The sequence below is a fragment of the Oryctolagus cuniculus genome, chromosome 17 (genome assembly GCF_964237555.1).
Source record: "Oryctolagus cuniculus chromosome 17, mOryCun1.1, whole genome shotgun sequence".
NCBI classification, from domain to species: domain Eukaryota; kingdom Metazoa; phylum Chordata; class Mammalia; order Lagomorpha; family Leporidae; genus Oryctolagus; species Oryctolagus cuniculus.
This window is the reverse complement of record NC_091448.1, coordinates 15088390-15115749: the sequence shown is the minus strand read 5'-3', so window position 1 is coordinate 15115749 and position 27360 is coordinate 15088390. Positions and strand designations below refer to the sequence as shown.

Genomic DNA, 27360 nt, shown 5'->3' with positions numbered 1-27360 from the left:
TAGCGGTTTGTCATAATACGTTAGCTACAGATCACCACAGGAGTGCAGCTGGCAGCCATGTCGGTTATTTTTGGTTGGCCCTGGTTCTAAGCAGTGGGTTCATGGTGCACAGAAAGGGAGGCACTTTGGGGCAGATCAGGTGGTCCTGTAGGGAGGGGTTGGTGACCTTGCTAGTTACCTCACTGTGCACATCTTTTCCCTCCTTGGTGATTTCAGTCCCTTAACCTTCATGGGATTTTGTGGGAGGAAAGTCCATCTTCTATAACTTCTTCACGCTGCGTCAGGGCATCATCTCTGCCTAGCCAAGGAACGAAAATCCCTTGATAACTGACCTAGGGGTTACACTGGATGAGCTAGACGTTCACCATCAGGCATTACTAATGCTTGGAATCAGGCATCACTATCATTTTACATGAAACTGTTGAATTCTGGAAGAGACAAATTGAACAATTATAATGGGCATATAGGGGGCAAAAAGGAGCAAGAGTAAGAACCATGTAAGAGGAGAGCACTTTTTGCTGCTCCACAGATTTTTTTTTTTTTTTTTGACAGGCAGAGTGGACAGTGAGAGAGAGAGAGAGAGAAAGGTCTTCCTTTGCCGTTGGTTCACCCTCCAATGGCCGCCGCTGCAGCCGGCGCACCGCGCTGATCCGATGGCAGGAGCCAGGATCCAGGTGCTTTTCCTGGTCTCCCATGGGGTGCAGGGCCCAAGCACCTGGACCATCCTCCACTGCACTCCCTGGCCATAGCAGAGAGCTGGCCTGGAAGAGGGGCAACCGGGACAGAATCCGGCGCCCCGACCGGGACTAGAACCCGGTGTGCCGGCGCCGCAAGGTGGAGGATTAGCCTATTGAGCCACGGCGCCGGCTTTTTTTTTTTTTTTTTTTTTTTTTTTTTTTTTTTGGATTCTATGTCTCTTGTTGTCGAAAAAACCAGAAATAAAAACCATGAACATTTGAGTTAGCACACAAAATCATCACATAACTCAGAATTATTTAACAGAGTCAAAAAGAGCTTACACGACCTAACTTTAGAAATGGCAGAGTAACGGATTAAGCAGGCACTGTTAAAAAGAGACGTTACAGTTTTTGCAAAAACAGATTTAAGATTTACCATTGAGACCATTTACTAGCATTAGCACACATTTTTAAAAACCCCATTGTTATAACAGAAGATCTGACTTCAACTTTAGGTCAGTGTAATTTTGCCATTAACACTCAACTTAAAGAAAACTCTAAACAATTTTAAAATTGTAAACTTTTTAAAACTTTTCATGACTTGCTCACACCTTCTAAAACTTTACACCCGTAGTTACTTTTACATAGTCTTGAATTGTCACGTATCGACAACCTATGGGAATACATGCTAACAAACTCAAACAGTCTCTTATCGAATTTAAAATGTGAGAAGTACACATAATACATTTTCCCATGTTTTACTTAGCACTGATGCCTAGATGACTCACGACACCGAGTTATTAATGAACACAACATTATCTGGATTAAAAGTCAAAATTACATTTCCAAGCTTTTAAGTAACACGAGGATAACACCTCTTGGACAGCAAACACTAGTGCATGTTTACAACTTTGAAAAGATCTTCATCATTAAGAGAAACAAGTTTAAAGCATATCAAAGACATGTAACACTGAGCAAGGGAGCCACTGAGCAAACCTAAGGGCGTTTGCATTAACTCAATTCTCTGAACCAATCTGCATTGACTTACTTTAGTTAACAACATAAAGGCTTGTATACACAGAATTTACTCTCATTTTCATAAGACCACTCTAGCTGGAAAGCAAAAACAGGAATACAGCATAGGTCTGACACCATTTACAACATTTTAATACATTTTGCATAATTTGAATTGACTCAAACAGCTGTTACTTTAACAAATTTAGAGTCTCATCCTTTGAGAGTTCCAGGGATCCGACTGGAAGCCCAAAGTTGGAAGACTTGGTTTAGAATTTTAGCTGTCAGAGCCGGCACCGCAGCTCACTTGGCTAATCCTCCGCCTTGTGGCGCAGGCACACTGGATTCTAGTCCCGGTCAGGGCGCCAGATTCTGTCCCGGTTGCCCCTCTTCCAGGCCAGCTCTCTGCTGTGGCCAGGGAGTGCAGTGGAGGATGGCCCAAGTGCTTGGGCCCTGCACCCCATGGGAGACCAGGAGAAGCACCTGGCTCCTGCCTTCGGATCAGTGCGATGCGCCAGCCGCAGCGCGCCAGCCATGGCGGCCATTGGAGGGTGAACCAACAGCAAAGGAAGACCTTTCTCTCTGTCTCTCTCACTGTCCACTCTGCCTCCGATGTCTTCTCAAAATCCCTTTGTGGTTGCCAAAAATGTTACCGGAGAAATTGCAGGGTTCTTGTCTTCGCGCAAAAAAGAATTCAGGTGTGAGACAGAGAGTAGTGGGAGGTAACATAGCAAGGTTTATTAGGGAAGGGACATCCGTAAGGACGGATGGGCACCTCTCCAGACAGCACCTGGGAAAGAGTGCCGGTCTTGGGGAGTGCCGAATAGAGAAATTGTAAAGGAACGGACCCCCAGAGCACCGGCTACACCACACCCCGCCGGACTCGGAGCCAGCGGCCTCCGCGCCGCCCCCTGCTGGTCGCTGCTCCACAGATTTTTGTAAGCTGAGGGACAAGGAACATCCCTTACCAAAACCATAGATCCACTTGGCTTGACCATAAATTATTTAAATATCTTATTCAACAAGCCTACTGTTGTTAATGTAAGTGCAGAGGTTTGTTAATCATTGCACAAGTTGCCAGTAGGTAATCTAGGACCAGTCAGTTGTCCATGACCACTTTAGTTAGGGAATCTAAAGAATCTTGTAGTTGCTCTAGGGTCTGGCCAGTGGCCTAGGCTAAGTTGCCGGAGGCAACAGACATGCTTTTAAAACTGACTTCAGGGCATCTAGCAAGATTTTTTCCTGTAGCCATTATGGTAGAAAGATCTGCCAGAGGTTTTTCCTGCCAATGGCAGTTTCCCAAGAAGATAGAAGAAGCAGGAAATGCATGTCAGTTGGGGATGCTCACAAGAGTAGGCCAAGTTATCCTCTGGGTGTGCCCATGAGGACTCGGAGTAGTGGTTTAATTTTTGACAGATGTACCCAGCTAGAAAGGCCCTGTCATTTACCTGCAGGAGAGGTGCCAAGGAGCACCTACTAGGCAAAGAGAACTGTCAGAAGAGGAGCTTGCCATCAACTTCCTTGATGACAACTCTTTAATGATGGGGTCACACATGGAAATTCAGAACAGAGTAGCTGCTTCATATATGAGTTAGAAAATTGATGTTCTTACCTGTGACGTCAGGGTCACCCAGGGCTCTGGGAGTGTGATGTTCATGTGGGTTGCAGGAGCTTTCTGAACTCCCAGGCCCTTCAGTTTTCAAATGAGGACATGAGGGAACTGGGAGTCCTCCATTCAGAGCTTGGGGCAATCCCATTTATATATATAGCATCCCAAATGCTATATCTAGCTTCTGGTTCACGGGCGTTTGGGATCCCAATGCCAGTTTATACAATTTCTTCTGAATATCTGGGACTCACTCATGAAATGGGTCCTGAGTAAGACCTTCAGAGGTGCTGGGGTCTACATTAATTCATCATTTTATGGCCTCTACCCACCGTCGCTGGAATAAGGCTTGATTCTCTTCTCTACATTGCATGACCTCCCTGATTTTGTCATAACTTATAGGTTTAAAATACATTTTTTTTATTCCAGATACTAGACCGGACACCATATATATGACCTCAACACTTTGAATCTTCATGACTTTGTGCATAGTTCCTGTTGGGGTCTCTGTGGAATTGCTGTGACTCCCACAGCACATTGGTTTGGGCTGCTCAGCTGCCAAGCAGTCCACAAGGGCTTGGTCTTGGGCCCAGAATCACTCTTTTTCTTCAGGGGTACAAGACAATGTGTAGGTCACCCTTGATCAAGTTAGAAGCCAGAGTCGGGGTGTGGAATTCCTCAGTAAATTTGCCAGGGTCTTTTGAAAATCTCCCAAGCTTTGGTTTACCTTGATTTAAGTCAGTCATGGAAAAAAGGAACTGTACTATGATTATCCCAGCATGTCCATTAGCCACCGCGCTCAGGGAACAAAGCCTATTTGTATCTGGATGGTAGGAGGCACCACTGCTAGTGATTCCCTCTGAGCTACCGTTCAGTAGTGGGGGACAGGTAGGCTTGCACTGAGCTAGTAGGAGGTGAAGAGAATCATGGATTAAAGGAGAAGGGAAGGACTCATCTCTCCCTGGGGATGGGTCCAGCAGTGGGAAAAGCTGAGTTTGAGGTGGTTGAGGTGGTCCCTGGGTGGTGGAGGACCACTAAATAGTTCTGGTCTTCTGAGTTTCGTGTCTCTAAAAGGGTATGGGAATAACAAAGCCCACAGCTTCCTCTGAGGGTGGAGTTTTGGAAGGGTGCCATGCAGGCTTAGCTATAAAGAACTTCTGACTATTTCTGTGGTCTCTTGAAGAAGAGGTTAATTTAGAGAATAATATTAAATTTGAGGTCTCATTTAATGGCCAGGCATCCCCCATTCTCTAGCTTATTTTGTGGCCAGTGTTGAAAGGTTTTTTTTTTTTTTCCTTGTTTGGAACATCTACTTTCCTAGTTTCCATGGGAATGGACAAAATCTCAAATATAGTCCGTGGTGCCCAGGTGTTTGCAGGCCCCTTCATTTTGGTCAGGTGTCCAAGGCCCCTGGGGCTTTCTGTTGGGATGGGGGCTTGGGGGGTACGGGATTGGACATGACAAATTTTAGGTTGCATTTTTAGATTTTAGCAAGGTGGTAGTATGTTTGGCACTTCTGGTCCAGCCTTCAGTGGTTCAATGTGATTTTAAAATAATCCTGAAAGTTAGCAATTGAAGGGGAGGGAAGTGGACCCTTCTTTTGAAGAATACAGAGAAACTGCCCTGCAGGCCCCAGGTTGCTGGAGGCAGAGGCCCTCCATCCATTGGTTCAATTTCCAAGTGGTTGTAATAAGGGCCAGGGTTGGGCCACGCTGAAGCCAGGAGCCTGGAACTCCATCCAGGTCTCCCATGTGGGCGGCAGGAGCACAGGTACTTGGGCCTTCTGCTGCTGCTTTCGCAGGCACACCACAGGGAGGTGGATCAGAGGTGCAGCAGCCTGCATCAGAACCAGTGTCCACATGGGATGCTGGCATCACAAGCAGTGGCTTAACCCACTGCCGCCACACGCTGGCCCCCAAGACTTTACTATTTTAAAGCTCCAAGGCTTATTTTGTGTTTTCAACCTTCCTATGTTGGTAAAGAAAGTATTAGCATCAAGAGGGACAACCTGACTGAGCAAATCACCTTGCTGTTGAATGAGGAGGTTGGGCCATATATACTATTTTTGCAACAATACATTTATTATTCTGGATCTGCTCAGAGTTACGAATCAACATTGAAGCAAAACCAGTTTCGGAATTTAGATCATTGTAGGTGTGTCCAGTGCTCGCAGGCAACTGGGAGGGATTAAGTGCTAGGTCACCCTTCCCGGGGCACGAAAGGAACGAGTACTGTAAGCGGCGGAACGGACTTCGCGGGCTGAGGGGACGTGTTTTTAGAACGGACCTAGGACAGGAAGTGTGCTACTCCATTAAGGGTTCCCCACTCCCGGCTGACACGGGGACGGTGAGGGGTCATTCCTTGTTGGACTGCCGGAGGCAACCATAAATAAGCCTTTAGATCTCCAGCGCCTGGAGCTGCTTTTTCTGGCTGCGGACAATAGGAGCTGACCTTGTTGACTACTGTTTGTAGCGTGCAGCCCAGGGTCGGAGCCGATGGCAGCTTGGACCGCGGCCCGCTGGAGCAGGGCAGCTGCCCAGTGCTTATGGGCGCCAGGTCCTGGGTTCCGGGCGGCTCCTCCACGCGCCGCCCAGCCCGAGCCCCTAGAATGCGGCCCAGCTCTGGGCAGGATGCTGCACCTCACCGTGGCGGCCCCGGCCGGGCACAACAAGTGGTCCAAAGTCCGGCACATCAAGGGTCCCAAGGACACTGAAAGAAGTCGCGTCTTCTCCAAGCTCTCTCTGAGCATTCGCCTGGCAGTCAAAGGTGAGAACCTGTCACTCATTGCTGGCAGGCTGTGCCCTTCCGAGCCCGAGGCCTCACTCGCCTCCCGAATCTCGGGACCTGCGTTTTCTGTTCCTTCCCCGATTCCCATCGTCACCCACCTCATAAACCCTCCCAAACACCTTCCCACGCTGGCTCTCCTCGCTCGCCTTTCCAGACACCTGTGCTTACCAGAGAAGGAGCCTAGCAAGACAGGATGGTGAGTGTAACTCCACCCTGGTACTCAGAGCTGATTTGTTGCATTGTTTCCTTTTTATTTCTCAATTCTTGGTGCGAAGTTTGACCAACACTATTGTTTTTTAAAGATTTTATTTTATTGATTGGAAAGGCAGAGTTACAGAGGGAGAGAGAGAGACTGAGAGAGCTATCTTCCATCCATTGGTTCACTCCCAAATGGCTGCAGTAACCAGGGCTGGGCCAGGCCAGAGCCAGGAACCTGGAACTCCATTCTGGCCTTCCACGTTGGTGGCAGGGGCCCAAGTACTCAGGCCACCTGCTGCTTCTTTCCCAGGAGCATAAGCAGAGAGCTGGATGGGAACTGGAGTGGCTGGGACTTCAACGAGTGCTCAATGATATGCCAGCATCACAGGCAGTGGCTTAATCCACTGTGCCATAATGCTCGCCCCGAATGTTTATTTTGTATTGTCAGGCATTGATAATATAAATACAATAAGACACAGCCCCTACCCTCAGAGTCAATGAGCATGATTACAGTGTCATTTGAACATTTCAGTATTATGTACGCAATAATAAAGTAAGAGCAAGGGATATTAATAATAAGTCCAGGAGATGCTGGTATATCCCCTCTTTATTTCATACAAAGTGATGTTCACTAAAACATAGCAAAATAAAATTCTTAGCTAAAGACACAGTGAACTAGACACTTTTCCAAACTGCTACTTCTCCATATCCCACTCAAACACTAAATAAAAGTGTTCTAAACTAATGGAAAACTAAGTGATAACATATCACTGTTTTGGCTGGGGGTGTGAGGACCTGGAAATCCCCCTTTTTCTCCCATGTTGTAATGAGAGCTCACTGCTCACTATTTTCTCTTTATTTCAGAGGGAGGCCCCAACCCTGAGCTCAACAGCAACCTGGCCAACATCTTAGAGGTGTGTCGCAGCAAGCACATGCCCAAGTCAACGATTGAGGCGGCACTGAAGATGGAGGTGCGTCCTCAGTTTGGCATTCTTGTTGTTGATCATATCCCCCAGGATGCATACCTAGGAGGCCACCAGAAACTCCTTAAGTGATCAGAGAAGGGTTGCGATGTGGTTGGCACCCTGAACCCAGAGGGTGCTGGGAGCTCTGTCCTTGACCATTGGTTGAAGGAGCATGGTTGGTAGCAGGCTGGCTAGACAGTGTGCAGAACCATGCAGCCTTGGGCTGCTTGGCTGAGTTGTGAGGAGATGGGGTGGAAAGAAGGAGCATGGTGTGGGGGAAGCCCTGGTGTTAGATTGAGGAAGGGTTTCTTTCTCTTTTTCAGATGTTTATACCCTTAGGGAGAAAAGCCAGTAGAAAGGGAGCGGGTAGAGGTGCTAGTGGTGGTGGGAGAGGCAGGATGAGGAACTCAGATGTCCCCTGAGACAAGGAAGAAGGACTGAGGAAGTTATAATCATGTTCATAGCTACCGAGTGCTTGCAACAGGCCAAGTACTTTGATAGGAACTCTGCATTTCACTGCCCCTTAGGTGGAAAATGAGGCACAGAACGTTTAGGTGACTGACTCAGGTCACACAGACAGTGACGGACTGGGAACCAGAGTCCGGCTCCAGAGCCTGTGCTCTAGCCATGGTGCACGCTGCCTTCATGGAGGCCACACTGTGGATGAGGTTGTGGAGACAGGGTTTTCCCCTCATGCAGGGCCCTGGATTTCTTGTGAAACAGGAAAGGAGTCATCAGATCAGAGTGTTTGGGAAGGTGCAGGGCAGGGTGCTTGGAGAAAGGAGCAGAGACTGGATTTGGAGATGGAATGAGTAGGAAGGAGTAGAGGAATGAGCAGATGAGACTGGTCACTAGAGCTCTAGGTGGTTTGAATTTTGAGACCACGTTGTCTTCTGTGGCCCCTATGGGAAGGCCCAGAGGTGTGGTTTTTCTGCAGCAGCACTCAGCACTCAGCACTGCAGGGGTAGGAGTACCGAGGCTTCACAGCACTGCAGGGGTAGGAGTACCGAGGCTTCACAGCACTGCAGGGGTAGGAGTACTGAGGCATCACAGGCGGCTTTCATGCAGAATGGGGGATAGGAGGATACATTTTGTGGGAGTGACTCAGGGGCAGATTTGGGATTTGGCTGGGAAGGTGGGAGAGCAAAGCTAGGAGACGGCTGGATTGTTAGGGAAACAGGGATCATAACTGAACAGCTGCCTCCTTCCAGAGGATGGGGACAAAGTGAAGACTTGAGAGCCCACATCATGGAGTCAGCTTTGGGGCCTTATGATTCAGGGATGGCATGCAGGAAGAAATTGGGAAATAGAAAAATGTGCTTATGTTGTTTATTGCAGAAAACCAAGGATGTTTATTTGCTGTATGAGGGTCGAGGCCCTGGTGGCTCTTCTCTGCTCATTGAGGCGTTATCTAACAGTGGCTCCAAGTGCCAGTCGGACATTAGACATATCCTGAACAAGAACGGGTAGGTGTGTGTCTGGGGGAAGTTGTAGGGGGTAAAGACTTTAGGTTTCAATTCTATGCAAGGCAAGTACTAGTGGTCTCTGATAATACTTGTAAAGAACATTTATTTTTATTGGGTTTGACAGAGAGAGTGAGATCTTCCATCTGTTGGTTCACTCCCTAAATGACTGCCACAGCCAGGGTGGGACCAGGCTAAAGCCAGAGCCCAGAACTCAATCTGAATCTCCCACATGGGTGGCAGGGACCAAAGAACTTCAACCATTACTTGCTGTCTCCCAGGGTGTGCATTAGCAGGAAGCTGGATTGGAAGTGGAGGAGCCAGGGCTTCAACCAGGCACTGTGATATGGAATGCAGGCATCCCAAGGGGCTACTTCACTGTGGCACTTAAAATGTCCACCCCCCTGGTGGTGCTTGCTTTTTTTTTTTTTTTTTTTTTTTGACGGGCAGAGTGGACAGTGAGAGAGAGAGAGACAGAGAGAAAGGTCTTCCTTTGCCATTGGTTCACCCTCCAATGGCCGCCGCGGCCAGCGCACTGTGCTGATCCGATGGCAGGAGCCAGGTACTTCTCCTGGTCTCCCATGGGGTGCAGGGCCCAAGCACTCAGGCCATCCTCCACTGCACTCCCTGGCCACAGCAGAGAGCTGGCCTGGAAGAGGGGCAACCGGGACAGAATCTGGCGCCCCGACCGGGACTAGAACCCGGTGTGCCGGCGCCGCAGGGCGGAGGATTAGCCTAGTGAGCCGCGGCGCCAGCCTATATCCTGGTGGTGCTTTTAAGCATACTTCCTTAGCAGAACCCAGTGGGATAATTTATTTTCTCTGAATGTGTTCCGTACTAGGCAGGATCCAAAAGAAGTGTTGTTCAAGTGTAGAAGTAGATCTTTGTCCCACTGTCCCATCTGTATCCTCTCTGTCTTAAGATGTTCCTCCAGGAAGGCGTTTGATTGGCATGGAACATGATGAACAAAGTCTTTGATCCTCCAGGCTCCAATCTAGGCAGAAAATAAAAGGCAGGGATATTCCTGGACTGTTCCCTTGTTGAGAGACAGCTGCATCTTCTAGTTCAGAGATCTTGCTGTAACATGTTTGTGTGTGCTACAGAGGCTGGGTGGGAAAGGGAATGTTCGCGTGCTGTGCTTTAGGGAGACTGAATGACCAGAGGCATTGACACTCCTCCCCTGGCCCGTTTGCTTTCCTGCCAGGGGAATGATGGCTGAAGGAGCTCGTCATTCCTTTGACAAAAAGGGGGTGGTCGTGGTTGGAGTGGAAGACAGAGAGAAGAACGCCGTGAACCTGGAGCGTGCCCTGGAGCTGGCAATTGAAGCAGGAGCTGAGGATGTCAAGGAGACAGAAGACGAAGAAGAAAGGAGCTTCTTTAAGGTGAGTACGAAGCCTTTGTGTTTGGTGGGCTTCCGATGGGCCAAGTAGATGCTCAGCCCACTGTGGCCCATTAGGACACCTGAAATAAACTCAGATTCAGCAATAAATGTACCATTTTTGGTAGCTTTATCAGTTCCATTGACTTGTTTGCAGAATTGAAACCTTGGCACTTGATGGGTTCCACATGCCTCTCTTGGTTCTTTCTGTACACTAGGGCACAGGTGAAAGCAGAGTTCACATACTGTACATTGGTTAAGTGAGTATTGGATATGGACTACAGTCCTGAGGACTACAAGAGGGATTCATAACATTCAGAACTTAGGTCTGGGCCAGGGAGGAGCTTAAACACATTATAGTAGTTCCATCCAGGACTTTGCAGAGTTCTGTCTAGTTTGGTCTTATTACCTCCTGGCCCTCACCTCTTGACTCTCCTTTATCCCCAGTTTATTTGTGATGTCTCTTCACTGCATCAAGTGAGGAAGAAGCTGGACTCCCTGGGCTTGTGCTCTGTGTCCTGTGCGCTGGAGTTCATCCCCAACTCGAAGGTGCAGCTGGCCGACCCCGACCTGGAGCAGGCCGCCCTTCTCATCCAGGCTCTCGGGAACCACGAGGATGTGATTCGTGTCTATGACAACATTGAGTAACCAGGCCTGTGTGGCCCTAGGTTCCTTCCATAGACTTGAGCAAATGGGGGGCCTAGCAGGTTAGGAGATCTAAGACCAGGATTTGTGGTCTTGGGGCCAAGGAATCCCACGCTTCTGTGGAGGCCTTGTCAGCTTTGCTGGCCTCTCAGGGTCTACCTGGATGAATATGAGCCCCTGATACTGCTGGATGCAGGGTGAGACCAGTCAGCTGGTCAGGCTCTGATCTCAAGTAGTTGGCTCTGTGAGGATTGCAGGTGCCCAGAGGCTCTGTGTACTAGAAGCTGCTCCTAAGTAATAACAGTGATTGAACTTGGTTGCTGTTGGGTCGCACTTGAATTTTCCTGAGTTTGGGTCTACCTGTTGGGACCCTCTGCTCAAGAGGCTTAGTTCTGTGACTCCAATCCCAGGCTTATTGATTGTGTTTTTACTTATTTGAAAGAGAGAGAGGGAGAGAGACAGAAAGAGACCTTCCCTCCACTGATTTATTTCCCAAATGGCTGCAGTGGCTAAGATGGGGCCACACCAAAGCCAGGAGCCTGGAACTCCAGCTCTCTTTGGCTGTGGGCAGAATACTGGGACTATTTTGCACTGCTTTTTCAGACACATTAGCAGGGAGCTGGATTGGAAGCAGGGCAGTTGGGTCTCAAACTGGCATTCTGATATAGGATGCTATTGTCATAGGTAGTGGCTTAACCCACTATACCACAATGCTAGTCTCCTGTTTGTTTTTTGTTTGTTTGTTTGTTTTTTATTGGCCATAGAAATGTACCTCTATCCAGGTACTTCGTGGTCTAATGGTCTATACTTGTCTTTTATTCATGCAGCTAGTATTTCTGGAATACCTACAATATACTAGGAACTGTACTTTAGAGCACACGCTGTTCAGATGGTGCCCTGTTAGATCCTACTTTAAGACATGGAACCTTTGGCTGGCACTATGGCATTGTGGGCTAGGCCTTTGCCTGTGGCATTGGCATCCCATATGGGCAATGGTTCAGATCCTGGCTGCTCCACTTCCAATCCAGCTTCCTGCAAATGGCCTGGGAAAGCAGCAGAGAATGGCCCAAGTGCTTGGGCACCTGCACCTACGTGGAGACCGAGAAGAGGCTTCTGACTTCTGCCTTTGGATTGGCTCAGCTCCAGCCATTGCGGCCGTTTGTGGAGTAAACCAGCATATGGAGACCTTTCTGTCTCTCCGTCTCTCTGTAGCTCTACCTCTCAAATAAATAAATCTTAAAAAACAAAATGGAACCTCAGAGGGAAGACAAAGGACTGCTCCCTGCTGGAGCTGCCCAAGGCAGCACGAGTTGCTGCATGTGCATCTTGGTTCACTTCGCATGGCGTTGTGCCCTTCTTCCACCAGACAACTTAAGGCTGTAGCCATGAAGATCAAGTGCCAATAAGAGACCCCCCTGATAAGAGTTGACTTGTTAGCAGATTGGGCTTCTCTCAGGAAGAGCTGTACTAAGCTCATTTTGAAAACTGCTTTGTTCCCAGAAAGGCCAATGCTAGCTCCTTTTCGCCTCTGATGCCAAATGACAGGGCACTGGAGACTGGAGAGAAAATGAGAACATGGCCAGGCAGGAATTAGGGCCCTTGGCACCTTTTGCTCAAGAGTGCTTCAAAAAGTTCACAGCAAATACATATTACCTTAACAACCACATGGATTTCAAGATGTTTTTTCACTAAAGTAAACTCATTTATTTATTTATTTATTTTGACAGGCAGAGTGGACAGTGAGAGAGAGAGACAGAGAGAAAGGTCTTCCTTTTTGCCGTTGGTTCACCCTCCAATGGCCGCCGTGGCCGGCGCGCTGCGGCCGATGCACCACGCTAATCCGAAAGGCAGGAGCCAGGTGCTTCTCCTGTTCTCCCATGGGATGCAAGGCCCAAGCACTTGGGCCATCCTCCACTGCACTCCTGGGCCACAGCAGAGAGTTGGCCTGGAAGAGGGGCAACCGGGACAGAATCCGGCACCCCGACCGGGACTAGAACCCGGTGTGCCAGCGCCGCAAGGTGGAGGATTAGCCTAGTGAGCTGCGGTGCCGGCCAGTAAACTCATTTTCTAATTCCATTTTTCTTTTTGAAGTATCCTCATAGTCACTTCTAGCTTTAGAGAGGCCAGGAGTGCCAGCCACCTTTGGTGGAGCCTGTTAAGCATGTCAGGTCAGGAGTGGCTTTGGGATCCTTGTTACCCACCTACTTATTAGTTGTTCCAGCCAGTTCTGGGCTCAGAGTAATTATCCTGAAGGAGCTTCAGGCAAAAAAAGATGGAAAACAACTAAGATCAATTTGACTATACATAACTTGAGCTTCTAGAAAAAACAGATCACTAATTCTACAGTGACTTCAACAGTTGGAGAGCAGGGCCAGGGGTTGCGGGGGTGGGCAACCAATGAAGGAATCCATGATTGCATGCCAAAATATATGCTCTTATACCTCATTGCATAATCATACTAGCCAGGATTCTTTAGTTTTTGTAGGAGATATTCCATCCAAATATCTGAGAAACACATCAGAATCAAGGACCTTGAAGTTTATATGCTGCTTCATAATTTATAAGATACTTTTATCTGTTATTTGATTTTCCTAAAAAAAGCTTACAAAATAGCCCAATTCTATGCATTCATACTAAGCAGGTGAGAACAAATCTAATACCACACCTTGTCTTTATAGACATTGGTTTATAAAATAGCTGTTTTGGAACTGTAGGATATAAATTAACTGGAAGGAATCTAATCATTTCTAATCTGAGAAATCTGTACTAAGTGAGCCCGTTCTTGAAGGGAACTTGGCGACTCAAGTGAATAGGCCTCTGCTAATCTAATGTAATTTATTAATGTGGATTGTCGCGTCACTGATTTTCTACATCAGGGCATGCTTGTAGTATCTCTTTGGCTTTGGGCTGACCCCTGGTGGTGCTCTGCAGAAATGAACCTTTACTTTATCTCTTCTGCTCTCTGGATGCGGTAAAGATTTGGAGCTAGTTAAATAAAGATGGTTACATCCAGATGATGAGATGTTGTGCTGCCTCTAAAATTATTTTTCAAAGAATGTATGATGTCATAATGTTTACATTTAATATTAAATGGGGAAAAAATGATACAAGATTGTATGTAGTGTGGTTCAACTTCTGAAGTATATATGTGAATTTAAAAATATTAGAAGGAAATGTATCAAAATATCAAAACTGTCCTCAGGGTAATGATGATCTTACTGAGTTTTATTTTCTGTAGTCATTTATTATATAATATAGTGTCGAAATTATAAATGATATACTATATTATGTAATATTTTAATTAAAAAAAAAAAACTGCACATAGTTGTCCAGCTAGGAAGACAGCATCTGAGAGTCCAGCAGTCAGGTGCAGCTTAAAGTCAGAGGACTGGGATCAGTACTGGCTGGCCTGGCCGTATCTTTAGTAATAGTCTTAGCAACACAGAATCATTCAAGGCCTTGAAGGCAGCCTAGGCTTATTTCCAAGTGTCCTTGGAAGGATGAAGGTATCCGTGACAGGGGCAGCCCACAGCTTTGACTCCTCTGAGAGCACTCAAGTGTGAAGCTGCCTCCCTTTGCAAAAGGCCCTGGCTCAGTCAGAAGAGCCAGGAGAGCCGTGACGGCTTTGGCCACGGAGCTGAGCTGCTTTTCCTCTCTGAAACCAATAGCACAAGCAGTCGGTAAGGCTTCGGACTCCACGTGCCCCAACTCCCAGACTGTATCTCAATCCCTGTGGGTTCCTCTGGAGACATTCTATGAAGAGAAAAAATTTAAAAAGATCTACTGAGAGACCCAGCAGGCAAGAGGAACCTGATGCTAGATACCACACTATCTTTACTCAGCTTACTTTCCCTCCTTATTCCATGTCCAGCCAATGGACAGGATAGTAGTTTTTACTTGTCTTCTTTTTTTATCGTTTGCTGTCAAAAATATTTAAAAGGGAGGGAGCAGCACTGTGGCACAGTAGGTTAAGCCTCTGCCTGCAGCACTGGCATCCCATATGGGTGCCAGTTCAAGTCCCAGCTGCTCCACTTTTTTTTTTTTTTTTTTTTTTTAAGATTTATTTTATTTATTTGAAAGAACAGAGAGAGGTAGAGACAGATCTTCCATCCGCTGATTCACTCCCCAGATGGTGGCAATGGCCGGAGCTGTGCCGATCTGAAACCAGGAGCCAGGAGCTTCTTCCGGGTCTCCCATGCGGGTGCAGGGCCCAAGGACTTTGGCCATCTTCTACTGCTTTCCCAGGCCATAGCAGAGAGCTGGATTGGAAGAGGAGCAGCTGGGACTAGAACCGGCGCCCATATGGGATGCTGGTGCTTCAGGCCAGGGTGTTAACCAACTGCGCCACAATGCTGGCCCCGCTGCTCCACTTTTGATCCAGCTCCCTGGTAATGCACCTGGCAAAGCAGCAGAGGATGGCCCAAGTGCTTGGGCCTCTGCACCCACGTGGGAGACCAAGGAGAAGCTCCTGGCTCCTGGTTTTCGCCTGACCCAGCCTGGATGTTACAGTCATTTTGGGAGTGAACCAGCAGATGGAAGATTTTCTCTCCGCTTCTCTCTCTCTATTTCTGACTTTCAAATAAATAAATAGGTATTACCTTAAAAAGGTAATATTTATTTGTTTTAAAAAATAAAATCTTACAGAAATATATAACAACCACAACAAAACCTTCCATTAGTCCTACCTCCTAAGATACAACCACCATGAACAACCTAGTGTGTCGTGTTCTACTCTTTGGAGCCAGTCTGCTAGGGAACAAATTCTGGCTCTGCCAGTTACTAGCAACCTTAGGCAAGAACCTCTCTTCCCACCTGTTTCTTCATCTTTTTTTTTTTTAAAGATTAATTTTATTTATTTGAAAGAGTTAGAGAGAGAGGTAGAGACAGAGAGGTCTTCCATCCGCTGGTTCACTCCCCAGATGTCCACAACGGCCAGAGCTGTGTCAATCCGAGGCCAGGAGCCAGGAGCTTCTTCCAGGTCTCCCACGTGGGTGCAGGGGCCTAAGCACTTGGGCCATCTTCTACTGCTTTCCCAGGCCATAGCAGAGAGCTGGATTGGAAGAGGAGCAGCTCGGACTAGAACCCACGCCCATATGGGATGCCAGCACTTCAGGCCAGGGCTTTAACTCGCTGCACCACAGCGCCAGCTTTATCTTAAAGAGGGGAGTGGGCTAATAATAGCACCTATTTTATAGAGCTGTTTTGAGAAATAAGCTATGTATGTTAAGTACTTTTAGTGGGGAGCACTTGGAATTGAACCCTGAACCCTTAGATGGCTAAGCACATAAGACAATGCCTGGCAATAGTAAGATTTTAGTAAATGTTGGCCTTTTCCCCACTAAGTATGAATTAACATTTTAAAAATGTAATGTGCTGACTGTGTACCTTTTGCTTTATAACTTATTTGGGTTTTTTTTGGTTTCAATTCCACTTCACAAAATATCTCGGATACCTTTTTGGTATCTACTCTTCATTCTTTTTAGTAGCTACTTAATATTGTATTGTTTAATATACCATAATTTCTTTAACTAGTCTTCTGTCAGTGGACATTGGGATGATCTTACACGAGATGCTACAATGAACAGTCTTTTAAAAAAGAAAAAAAAAAGATTTTTATTTGAAAGGCAGAGTTAATAGAGGGAGAGACACAGAAAGAGAGAGAGATCTCCCATCCGCCAGTTCACTCCCCAAATGGCCACCGTGGCCAGGACTGGGCCAAGCCAAAGCTGGGAGCTTCATTCAGGTGTCCCACATGGGTGGCAGAGGCCCAAGCACTTAGCAGTCTTCCACTGCTTTTCCAGGCACATCAGCAGGGAGTTGGATTGGAAGTAGAACAGCTAGGACATGAACCAGCTGCCATATAGTATCGATATCAGAGGCGTTGGCTTCACCCACTGTGCCACAACACTGGCTCTGCAATGAACATTCTTTACCTTTGCTTGCTTGCAACATATCCTTTGGGACAAATTTATAGAAGTAGAATTTCAGGGGCTAGTGTTGTGGCGTAACAAGTAACGCTGCCACCTACGATGCTGGTATCCCATTTGGGTGCTGGTTCTTGTCTCAGCTGCTCTACTTCTGATGCAGCTCGCTGCTATGGCCTGGGAAAGCAGCAGAAGATGGCCCAAGTGCTTGGGTCCCTGTACCGACGTGGGAGACCCTAATGAAGCTCCTGTCTTCTGGCACTGGCCTGGCCCAGCCCTGGTTGTTGCAGCCATCTGGGTAGTGAATCAGCAGTTGGAAGCGCGCGCTCTCTCTCTCCCTCTCTCTCTCTCTCTGATTTTCAAATAAATAAATCTTAAAACTTCAAAGTGAAAAAACAAGTTTTATTTAGAAGTGCTAATTTATAAGACTTCCTGCTTGTCAGCATCTTGTATGAACTGTTCATTACTCCTTGATAACACAGATTAGCTGTTTAAACTGGTAATTCAAATATATTCTGCTTTGCCTCTAAATTAAAGGAATTTTCACCAAATCAGGTGATACACTTTTTTTTTCTTCTTTTTTTTTTTTTTTTACAACAAATCTATGGAGCTATCCCCTAAGAGCATTCATTCATCTCTGTTTATTGTTTTGTATCGTGTACCCAGGTGTTCCAAGTTCATGAAAGAAGAAAAGTGCAGCTAGTGTGTGCTGGGGTGGCTTGGTGGAACCAGCACTTTTTGTGGCTCTAAGCATTGGGGGCAAGTGTGGCTTGGATGCTTACCCAGGGGTATCCACTGCATGTAAAACCAGAGGGCAGCTTTGCAAAGCCATGACCTGTCTGGGAAGTTTCACATAGGGAAAATGACAGAAAGCAATGTAGGAAAAGTTAAAATATACAACCGAAAAGCACATTTGTGGAAATTACATTCAATTACTAACATCTCCATTTGAGGTTGATTTATTCAACAAGCATTTATGTTTTTTGAATGTGCTAGGAAAGGTAGTAGGTGGGACCAGTGCTGTGGCGCGGTGGGTTAAGCCACCGTCTGTAGTGCCAGCATCCTATTTAGGTGCCAGTTTGCGTCCCCGCTGTTCTACTTCACATCCAGCCCCCTGCTAGTACACCCGAGAAAGCAGATGTTCCAAGTTCCTGGCTCCTACACCCACATGGGAGAACTGGAAGAAGCTCCTGGCTTCTGGCATTAGCCTGGCACAGCCCTGGCCATTGTGGCCATTTAGGGGATGAGCCAGTGGATGGAAGATCTCTCTGTCTCTCCTTCTCTCTCTCTCTAATTCTACCTTTCAAATAAATAAATAAATAAATTTTTTTAAATTTTTTTTTGACAGAGTGGACAGTGAGAGAGAGAGAGAGACAGAGAGAAAGGTCTTCCTTTTGCCGTTGGTTCACCCTCCAATGGCTGCCGCAGCCAGCGCGCTGCAGCCAGTGCACCGCGCTGATCCAAAGACAGGAGCCAGGTGCTTCTCCTGGTCTCCCATGGGGTGCAGGGCCCAAGCACTTGGGCCATCCTCCACTGCACTCCCGGGCCATAGCAGAGAGCTGGCCTGGAAGAGGGGCAACCGGGACAGAATCCGGCGCCCCGACCGGGACTAGAACCCGGTGTGCTGGCGCTGCTAGGCGGAGGATTAGCCTGTTGAGCTGTGGCACCGGCCTAATAAATAAATCTTAAAGAAAAAAAGGTGGTAGGCATGCTGACTTGCTTACTTGGTTAAAGGCATTTACAATAGAATGGGACAAGTGCTTTGTTGAAGAAAGTACTGGGGACTCTGGGAGCATGTCAGAGGGCTTTAGCCCAGATTTGGAGGTACCTAGGAAGGCTTCCTGGAGGGAGTGTTGTTTAGGCTTACTTCCTTGAAAGAATGGGGGTGGGAGAGAAATGAAGAGCTGGGTTTTTTTGTTTGTTTGTTCAGTTTGGTTTGGTTTAGATTTATCTGAAAGGCAAAGTAATAAATACAGAGATTTTCCATCTACTGGTTCACTCTCCAAATGACCACAACAGCTACGTCTGAGCCAGAAGCCAGGAGCCAGGAATTCCATCCTGGTCTCCCACATGGTTGGCAACAGCCCAAGCATTTGGGCCATCTTCTGCCTTCCAAGGCACATTAGCAGGGAGCTGAATCTGAAACTGAGCAACCAGGGCTCCAGCCAGCACTGTGATAGGGGATTTCAGCAGCGTAAGCATTGGCTTAACTCACTGAGCCACAACACTGGTCCCAAGAAGAGCTTTCAGTATAGACAACATAGCACATGCAGAGGTAGAGAGGCATGAGAGCTGTATTTGAGGAACCACCTGTGGTTCCATGGGGCTGGAGCATAGAATTTGGTGCAGATGGAAAATGGGAAGATGTGTAGCTGGAGAAGGAATGCACTGGGTCCTGAAGGGCTTTGTAACTACATTTATATAACTAACTTACTTGAAGGGCTATGGGAAACTAAAGTTGTCAGGCAGCATATGACAGAATCAAGTGTCTGTTTTAGAAAGATGACTCTGTGATATGAATATCCACCCAAAGGCTGTTAGATTAATCTGAGTAAGAGATTTTGAGAGTTTGAACTAGGATAGTGGAGCCGGGAATGGGAAAGGAGCGGACAGAGACATGGCTGCAGTTTCCTGTGTGTGAGGCACTATTCTGAGTGTTGGTGATAGAGTGTAGCACAAAATCCCTGCTTCTACACAGCTTATGAGTGTTGTAGTTGGAGGAAAGCAAAGAAATATATAACTTCAGGTACAATGAAGAAAAATTTGAGAACAGAGAATGACAAGGGGAGGGGCTATTTAGCATGGGGTGGTTATGAATGACTTCTCATAAGAGCTGATGTTTGAGCACACACCTGAACAAGCTACAGAGACGGGAACAAGCAGGCCAGGCAGAACAAATGGCAAATGCAGAGATGCTGAGAAGAGGCCGGTGCCACTGCTCACTAAGCTAATCCTCCGCCTGCAGCGCCAGCACTCCAGGTTCTAGTCCTGGTTGCTCCTCTTCCAGTCTAGCTCTCTTCTGTGGCCCGGGAAAGCAGTGGAGTATGGCCCAAGTGCTTGGGCCCTGCACCCGCATGGGAGGCCAGGAGGAAGCACCTGGCTCCTGGCTTTGGATCGGTGCAGTGCACCGGCCATAGCGGCCATTTGGGGGGTGAACCAACGAAAGGAATACCTTTCTCTCTGTTTCTCTCTCACTGTCTAACTCTGCCTGTAAATAATAATAATAATAATAATAATAATAATAAAAAGAGATTCTGAGAAGAAAAGCCTGGTGAGTTCAAAGAATAAGGCCAGGTGGGCAGTGATGGAGGGAGAGAGAGAATGGTGGAAGAAAGAAGAGGCAGGAAACGAGGCCAGGGCCAGCTTCTGCTGGACTGGGTGGGTCATGAGAAGAGTTGGGATTTTATTCTAAGGGGAGGGAAGCCACTGGAGGACTGACAGCAGGGGAGCCACGTGATGGGAACTACATTTTAGAAGGATTTCTCTTGGTTGCTGCTGGAGAATGATTTGTTGAACTGCCGGCACCGGAAAGGGAGATCAGACAGGCGACTAGGACAGTCATCCAGGAGACAAAGGCAGTGGCTTGGACAGGCTGGTGGCAGTGGACATGGTTGGATTCAGATACATTTTGAAACAAGAGCTGAAAAGACTTGCTTGGATATATGGGTGATAGGGGAAGAGAAGAATACAGGAAGAGCCCCCCGTCCAGGTTTGTACTTAAATCAATTTTTAACTTGTATGTTAAATCAGAGGTAAGCTGCTGAGCAGACCTTCGCATACAGGCCTTGGAGTAGGTACTAGATTTCCATTGGCATAATATGTGTTCTCTCTCTCTCTCTATATATATATATATAAAAATAAAACTCACAGGCCAATAAAACTAAGGGTCAGGTCCGGACCTCAGGTTAGCAAATAATGACTTCCAGTTTGGCCTGTTACATATATTGTCAGCAGGGTAATAATGTCCCCAACAAAGCAAATATAGGTTCTCAAGGGGTGAAAAAAAGAAAAAACTTAGGGGGTTGGTTTTGGCCTATGACTTAAGATGTTGGTTGGGATGCCTGCATCCCACAGTGCCTGAGTTCAAATGCTGGCTCTGTTCTCAATTCCGGCTTCCTGCCAGTGTATTAGATACTGGAAGGCAGAAGGCGATGGCTCCAGTGGGTGGGTCCCTGCCACCCATGTGGGAGACCTGGATTGAGTTCTCAGTTTCCAACATTTGGGGAGGGAACCAGTGGACAGGAACTCTCTTCTCTGAAATAAATTAATTAAAATTTTAAAACCTCAGATTATACAGTGATGCATGGCCTTTGAAGCTCAAGTTAGGTAAAATTAACTAATTTAAATTTTTTCTTCTAGTGGAGTGAATAAGGAGGATTGAGAAACACTGACCTAACATAAGAGCATGGCCTTTAGGAGCCAGGCAGACCTGGTGTGAATCCTGGTTCCACCACATGGTTGTACTAGTTAACCTCTCTGAGCTTTATTTTCATCACCTAAATTCCTCTTTAATAATGTATTTGAGGGGCAGAGGGAGAGACAGAGAATTCCCATCCACTGGTTCACTCCCCAAATAACTGCAGTGGCCCCTAGCTAGTGTCAAAGCCAGGGGCCAACTCAATCCAGGTCTCCCAGGTGGGTGACAGAGACCCAATCATTTGGGACATCGCCTCTGCCCCCCAGGGTCTGTATTATCAGGAAGTTGGAGTCAGGAGCCAGAGCCAGGAATCAAACCACTGACACCCGTGTGGACACAGGTATCCTAATGGCTTTAAAGGTTAGATAAATGCCTACCACAGTATTATTAATTACCTTGGAGCTACTCAGATTAAATCAGGGGGTGTACATAGTGGTATATAACAAATGACCGTTTCTTTCCCTTTTACTCTTGTCTCCCCGTTACAATAAATCGGGACTCAGAGACACAAGAGCTTGTTGGAGGAAAAAAAAAACAAACAAAACCAACAGGACAAGGGAACTATACTACATATTGAGGGGTGGGGATAAAGAAGGAAGAGCCCAAAATAATTCTTCAGGCCAAGCCACCATGAAAGGTTCTTAATTGACAGTGGCACCTGAGAAAGATTATTCTGGAGTCTGACATTACACTGAAACTGAGTCTGAAGATTTGGGTGTATAATGTTGAACAATGGGGGTGGGGGTGAGGGTTGGAGCAATTAATTACGGTCATTTTTTCTGAAATATGCAGTCAATATTGTTTTGAAGCAATGTTTAGTGGCACGGGAAAACGCTTAGAATAAAATGTACGCACACTACAAGACAATGCGAAGCCACTTTCGGCACACGTTGCATGACCTAAGTAGGAAACAGATACAGCCCTCTCTGGGTGAGCTTTTCATTTTCCTTTTTATACTTTTCCGTATCTTTCGATCGTTTTCTACAAAACTCGTGTTGCTTTCACAACCAGAAAAAAGGAAACTATTTTCTGAAAGAACTCACCGAATTCCAGGAACCCACACTGCAGGACTGTCCCAACCTCCGGGGCCGAGGGACCTAGGCCGGAGGGCGTGGCCCCGGAGGTTTGCGACCCGGGGGAAGAGCTACGCGTCCGGACGGCAGCCTCGACCAGGGATCCCGCGGCAGAGGTGGCCGCAAGCTGGGCAGCGCTCGGAGCCAGAGCCTCCCCGCTCATCCCGCGCACCGTGCTGGGCTCGGGAAGGAGCGGGACGCCGGCCTCCGGAACCGCCCAGCCCGCGGAGAACCCGGAGGGCGGAAGGCCTGAGGGGCCCGGCGGCCGCCTTCTCCTAACCCCAGCCCCTAAGTAGCCGGCAGGGAACCGCGCCAGCCCGCGCGCCCGCGGAGCCGTCGGGGACTGACGGGAGGTGGGAATGTGGGCGGAGCCTCGCGCCGGAGCCGTGATTGGAGTGACCAACACCTCCCAGGGAGAGAGGGCGAGGCCGCCAGCGAGGGATGCGCAGAGGCGGGTGCTCAGAGCCCTCTCTTTGATTGGCTAGTAGCGCGGGGAACCGGGCGCTGTCTCGGTGATTGGCAGGCGCTAGACTGTCCTCGGAAACCGCCTTGGCTTCGCCCATTGGCATCCTGCGAGAGTGGGCGGGATTGGTTCATCGTGTGGTGCTGATGATTAGCTGGCGACTGAGAGTGAGGGTGTTGGGAGAGAGCCGGAGGGGGGGCAACGGGGGGGGGCTGCCGACTTCCTCCTCGTCATTGGCTGATGAAGCGAGTAGGGGTGGCGCGAAGGTCCAGCCACTGCTTGGGATTGGCGAGCGCTGGTGTGAGTGACAAGCAGGGGGGCGAGCTGCGCGACCAGCGGTTTGTTTTTCGGAGCGTTCCTGAGGTGGAGAACGGTGGCCGGACGGAGCGACTGCGGCACTGAGGGACTGGCGGGCGGGCGGGCCGAGCGGCGCCGCCGAGGCCGGGCTGGGCCGAGCCCAGGAGCGCCGGGGATGTAGCGGGCCACCTTGCCCATGCCACAGTCCCCGGTCGCGGCCGGAGCCGGAGCCGGAGCCTGGGCAGGCGGCGGGGGCCCCGAGCGCAGCCCGCGCCCCCCGCGCGGAGCCAGGCCCGCTGCCGTCCCCGCCGCCCGGGCCCCCGGCATGCAGCTCCGGCTGCGGAGGTGACACTCTCGGACCCGAGCCGCCGCCGCCATCGCCACCATGGGTGAGTGTCGCCACCGCCCCGGCCTGTGCCCGCGCTGCCTCGCGACGCCCCGCCCCGGGATGAGGGGAGGAGGACCCCGGGCCGCCGCCTGACAGGCATGGACAGCCCGCCGGGCCGGGAGCTGCGGACCGCCGGCCGGCGTCGCGTCCCGGGCGGGGGCTCGGGCTCCCCGCGGCCTGCCAGGGCGGCCCCGCCGGCGGCTCCCGCTCGGCAGCCCTCCTTCCGGGCGGCGCGGCGGGACCCGGGGCCCGTGCTCTGCCGGGCCGCCCGCTCCGGCCCCAGCGAGCCGGCGCGCGAGCCCGAGGGCGGGGGAGCGAGAGCGCAGTGTGGGGCCCGGGCTGGAGGCTGGTGCAGGCCCAGCTGCTGTTGTGTCTTTTCCTTGATTTGCTTTTTTTTCCTGCCTGTGTCATTTCCTTCCCTTTGCTCGCACTGGCCGGCCTGTGAGAGTTCCCGGGGCTTGCTCTCCAGCCTTGTGCGCGGCGCGGCGCGGCGCTGCGCGGGGGGAGGGCGTGTGGGATCGGCCGCGAGGGGATGGACGCGAGGCGCGGGGCGGCGGGCGAACGCGCGCTGCCCGCACGGGGCTGGCTGGAGGCTCCGGGAGGCTGGGCGCTGCCAGTTACCGGGCATAGCCTACTTTTTGAACGATCCGGGGGCAGTGTCTTACATCTATTATCTTTATCTTGCGGTATCCCTGAAATTATGTAACTGCTGCACGAAACATTCGCTGCATAAAAGAATCTCTATGAAATCATTTCCTTTTTGTCAGTATTTGCGATTTCTGCTGTGAAGATGTAATCTAAGAAAAGCTTTTAATGTCTTCCACACGCAGCGTCTGAACTGTTGTATAGTATCCTTTCTGGTACCTTAGCAAATGACTGTTGGACTGGATTAAGAAGCAAATGATCCTTTAAAAAAAAAAAAAACACAACATTGATTCGGTCGGGACAGGTGCTGTGATACTGTTGTCCCCAGTAGCAAGCTTTGCAAGATATTTTGTATTGTCCTAAATAGTAAAGGGGGAAATGTCAGCGAAAGAAGGGGACTTTTGCCTCAGCTAAGTGCCCTGAGTGCAGAGGGAGCGTTCCTGTTTGCTTTGTCCTATAGCAAGGTCAAGTCATCTTTGCTGGAGGTTAGGTGTATATGCTATGTCACGCTGGCCACATAGTCTTCGGTGACCCCTCTCCACGCACTGGCTGTGAATGAGTTGCCTTGTGTTTCATGCTGCTCTATACACAGTATGGGAAGGGTCTGTTGGTTTGCTGGAGTTACTCTTTCCTTCCTGTGCCCCACTTCAGAAATGCTGAGAGGAGGCATAAAAGGAACCCAGTAAGGCCTAGAGTCTAATAATCTGATTTAACAAATTGAACATTTACTGTAAACAGGACACAGAATTCTTTCTCTTCCCCAGGCTTCAGACATTTGTTCTGTGTTACAGAATTTGAGCCAACCGCTTGAACTGCTTTATGAACCTATATTGCCATAGTGTTTCTACTAAGCTTTCCTATGGTCCTGTAGGGATAACCTTCATTCTCAAGAGTGTGAAATACTTGAGGGGGTGCAAAGCTCTCCCCATTTCCTTGACTGTAAAACCAGAGTGCCCAGATGTTTTGGCTGCATTTCATTATCCAACATGAAAATAGATGTAAGCCTGTATTCACATTTTAAGACATTTTTTTCAAAAAGTTTAAGTATGTGAGGATATGGAGAGAGAGTGATGGGAAGGAGGAGAGGGATATATGGATAGGGTCCAGACCCCCAAAGAAAAGAGAGCAGGAACCCAGAATTTTTTCTTTTGTCCTCATTGTCAAATTTACATAAAAAAGCAGTGAGGCGACAGATTAACTTGCCTGGTGGCTGCTGTGTGTTGGGAAAGCTGGTTTATGAACCACTGCCCTGGCTTTCTTCAGCACCTTCCTCATGTACCATTCCCTTCCTCTTGTAGATGACCTTGATACATGATCAGAGCAAATGTGGAATTCTCCCCGATACCTGGCTGTTTAGTTTTCTTTATATGGGGCTCAGTGAGGATACGTGTACATACATACATACACATGAAATATGAGTTTCCAGTTTGATGATGCAAATTATAAAGATTCAAATTCCCAGTGTAGTTAGTTTGTTGTAGTTGCTGTCATTCTAAATAAACTTAAGGGGTTGATAAGAGAGAAACATAGACTTCTTTTTTTTTTTTTTTTTTTTGACAGGCAGAGTGGACAGTGAGAGAGAGACAGAGAGAAAGGTCTTCCTTTCACCCTCCAATGGCCGCCGCGGCCAGCGCATCGTGCTGATCCGAAGCCAGGAGCCAGGTGCTTTTCCTGGTCTCCCATGCGGGTGCAGGGCCCAAGCACTTGGGCCATCCTCCACTGCACTCCTGGGCCACAGCAGAGAGCTGGCCTGGAAGAGGGGCAACCAGGACAGACTCCGGCGCCCCGACCGGGACTAGAACCTGGTGTGCCTGCGCCGCAAGGCGGAGGATTAGCCTATTGAGCCACAGCGCCGGCCAAGACTTCTTAATATTTTAGTTAACTTGTTAAACTCCAGCCCAGTGAGGGAAGGACTAAAACTAATTTGGCTCCCTGCCCTCAGGTTCTTTGGTTAGCAGTCATATTTTCCTGAGCTGTTCTAAGCCCAAGACTCAAGCCTGTTTGACAACTTAGACTGCTAATAAAAACAGGTCAGATTTTATATTGGCTGTTAGCCCCAGTAAATTTCTAGTGGAAATGATATTTACCTTTTAAATAATAGGAAGTATTCCTTTTTTGGCATTAACACTATCTGGCTATTTAAAAAATGAGGATTGACTCATTTTTTTTGGTTATACTAGAATTCTCTCCCAGTTTTAGTAGTTATAGTGGCAAGTGATGTTATTAATACCTGAGAATAATTTTCTGGTATTTATTTGATTTTTTAAATAAATGCAATGTGAAACTAATGGGGTATATTACCGAAAAATATGTAACAACTTGGAAATGTTACAAGAAATTGTAGTGAACTGAGTACAGGATTAAAGATGGTCTGGTTCTGGTTTGGTAGCTTGGTTTGAGGTCAGAATCATGGTAACTTACAGACACCCTTCAGAGTTCTAAGTGTTGGGAGCCCCTTTTAGACAGTCTCAATTCAGTTTGGCTAGAATTCTACCACCTGTGTAGACTCAGAGTGGTTAGCAACTGTTTTGATAGAAACTTGGATCACATGGGCCGGCGCCGCGGCTCACTAGGCTAATCCTCCGCCTAGCGGCGCTGGCACACTGGGTTCTAGTCCCGGTCGGGGCGCCGGATTCTGTCCCGGTTGCCCCTCTTCCAGGCCAGCTCTCTGCTGTGGCCAGGGAGTGCAGTGGAGGATGGCCCAGGTGCTTGGGCCCTGCACCCGCATGGGAGACCAGGAAAAGCACCTGGCTCCTGGCTCCTGCCATCGGATCAGCGCAGCGCGCCTGCCGCGGCAGCCATTGGAGGGTGAACCAACGGCAAAGGAAGACCTTTCTCTCTGTCTCTTTCTCTCTCCCACTGTCCACTCTGCCTGTCAAAAAAAAAAAAAAAAGAAAAGAAACTTGGATCACAGTTTAATAAGTCAACTTTGCTATGTCATGATTAGATTTCTGATATTTTTTAAAATAACAGATTTTTTAAAGATGTATTTTAGGCATTTGCCAAAAGTAGATACCTGTCCAACTGAGCACTACTCAGGGAAATAAATGGAGGGGAAAAAGTCATTTTCCTGCTTTTATGTAAGCTACCCATTTATTCTTTATTTAGTGATTGCTTCTTATGTGTCAGGTGCAGTATAAAGCTCTGTACTGCATTATCCTGTCCTCAAGAAGTTATAGTTGGATGACCAGAAAAGTAGAAACAAATAAGCACAACAAAGTATTATAGGTACTTTGTCAAAAGTGTGTAAAAGTACACAGGAGGGAGAGATCAATTCTGTAGTTTTGGGTTTGGTACATCCAAACCTATAGCCTCGTCCTTTAGGTTAATTTCATCATCAAACTTTACATATAGTAGTGATGTAGATTGGTTTTCATGAGGAAGCAGTGGAATACTTTGTAATACATATTTTTGAATTTA

The 27360-nt window shown here is 48.2% G+C and overlaps 2 protein-coding genes and 1 long non-coding RNA gene across 9 annotated transcripts in view; 2 read left to right on the top strand and 1 right to left on the bottom strand.

Annotated features, from left to right (window-relative positions):
* Nucleotides 1–5599: 5599 nt before the first annotated feature.
* LOC127484491 (uncharacterized) lies at nucleotides 5600–22750 on the bottom strand. 3 transcript variants are annotated; one of them, XR_011383429.1, is made up of 2 exons: nucleotides 22118–22750; nucleotides 5600–9704 (listed from the first exon to the last, which is right to left on the bottom strand). It is a non-coding gene; the product is annotated as an uncharacterized lncRNA (long non-coding RNA). The 3 variants fall into 3 exon arrangements; XR_011383428.1 differs by lacking the exon at nucleotides 5600–9704 and adding an exon at nucleotides 11458–17496; XR_007911552.2 differs by lacking the exon at nucleotides 5600–9704 and adding an exon at nucleotides 11458–14486.
* On the top strand, nucleotides 5622–13750 carry TACO1 (translational activator of cytochrome c oxidase I). Of its 2 annotated transcripts, XM_070060499.1 has the most exons (6): nucleotides 5622–6063; nucleotides 6239–6280; nucleotides 7147–7253; nucleotides 8586–8713; nucleotides 9915–10092; nucleotides 10536–13750. In XM_070060499.1, exons 1-6 carry the CDS (start codon nucleotides 5793–5795, stop codon nucleotides 10734–10736), a joined length of 927 nt encoding a protein of 308 aa, XP_069916600.1. In that variant the 5' UTR covers nucleotides 5622–5792; the 3' UTR covers nucleotides 10737–13750. The 2 variants fall into 2 exon arrangements, with proteins under 2 accessions (XP_069916600.1, XP_002719516.2); XM_002719470.5 differs by lacking the exon at nucleotides 6239–6280 and having other exon boundaries at nucleotides 5793–6063.
* Nucleotides 22751–23163: 413 nt separating the features above from the next.
* MAP3K3 (mitogen-activated protein kinase kinase kinase 3) overlaps nucleotides 23164–27360 on the top strand; it is a 79391-nt gene continuing 75194 nt past the window's right edge. For all 4 annotated transcript variants that reach the window (XM_008271693.4, XM_008271692.4, XM_008271691.4 and 1 more), the window contains exon 1: nucleotides 23164–23296. In XM_008271693.4, coding sequence (XP_008269915.2) covers nucleotides 23293–23296 — 4 coding nt within the window. In that variant the 5' untranslated portion in view covers nucleotides 23164–23292. The remainder of the gene's footprint in view (nucleotides 23297–27360) is intronic.

Coding starts and splice junctions, on each gene's coding strand:
- TACO1 (XM_070060499.1), top strand. CDS start 5,793: ATGGCAGCTTGGACCGCGGCCCGCTGGAGCAGGGCAGCTGCCCAGTGC. Junction 6,064..6,238: donor CATTCGCCTGGCAGTCAAAG/GTGAGAACCTGT, acceptor TCGCCTTTCCAG/ACACCTGTGCTTACCAGAGA. Junction 6,281..7,146: donor GAGCCTAGCAAGACAGGATG/GTGAGTGTAACT, acceptor TCTTTATTTCAG/AGGGAGGCCCCAACCCTGAG.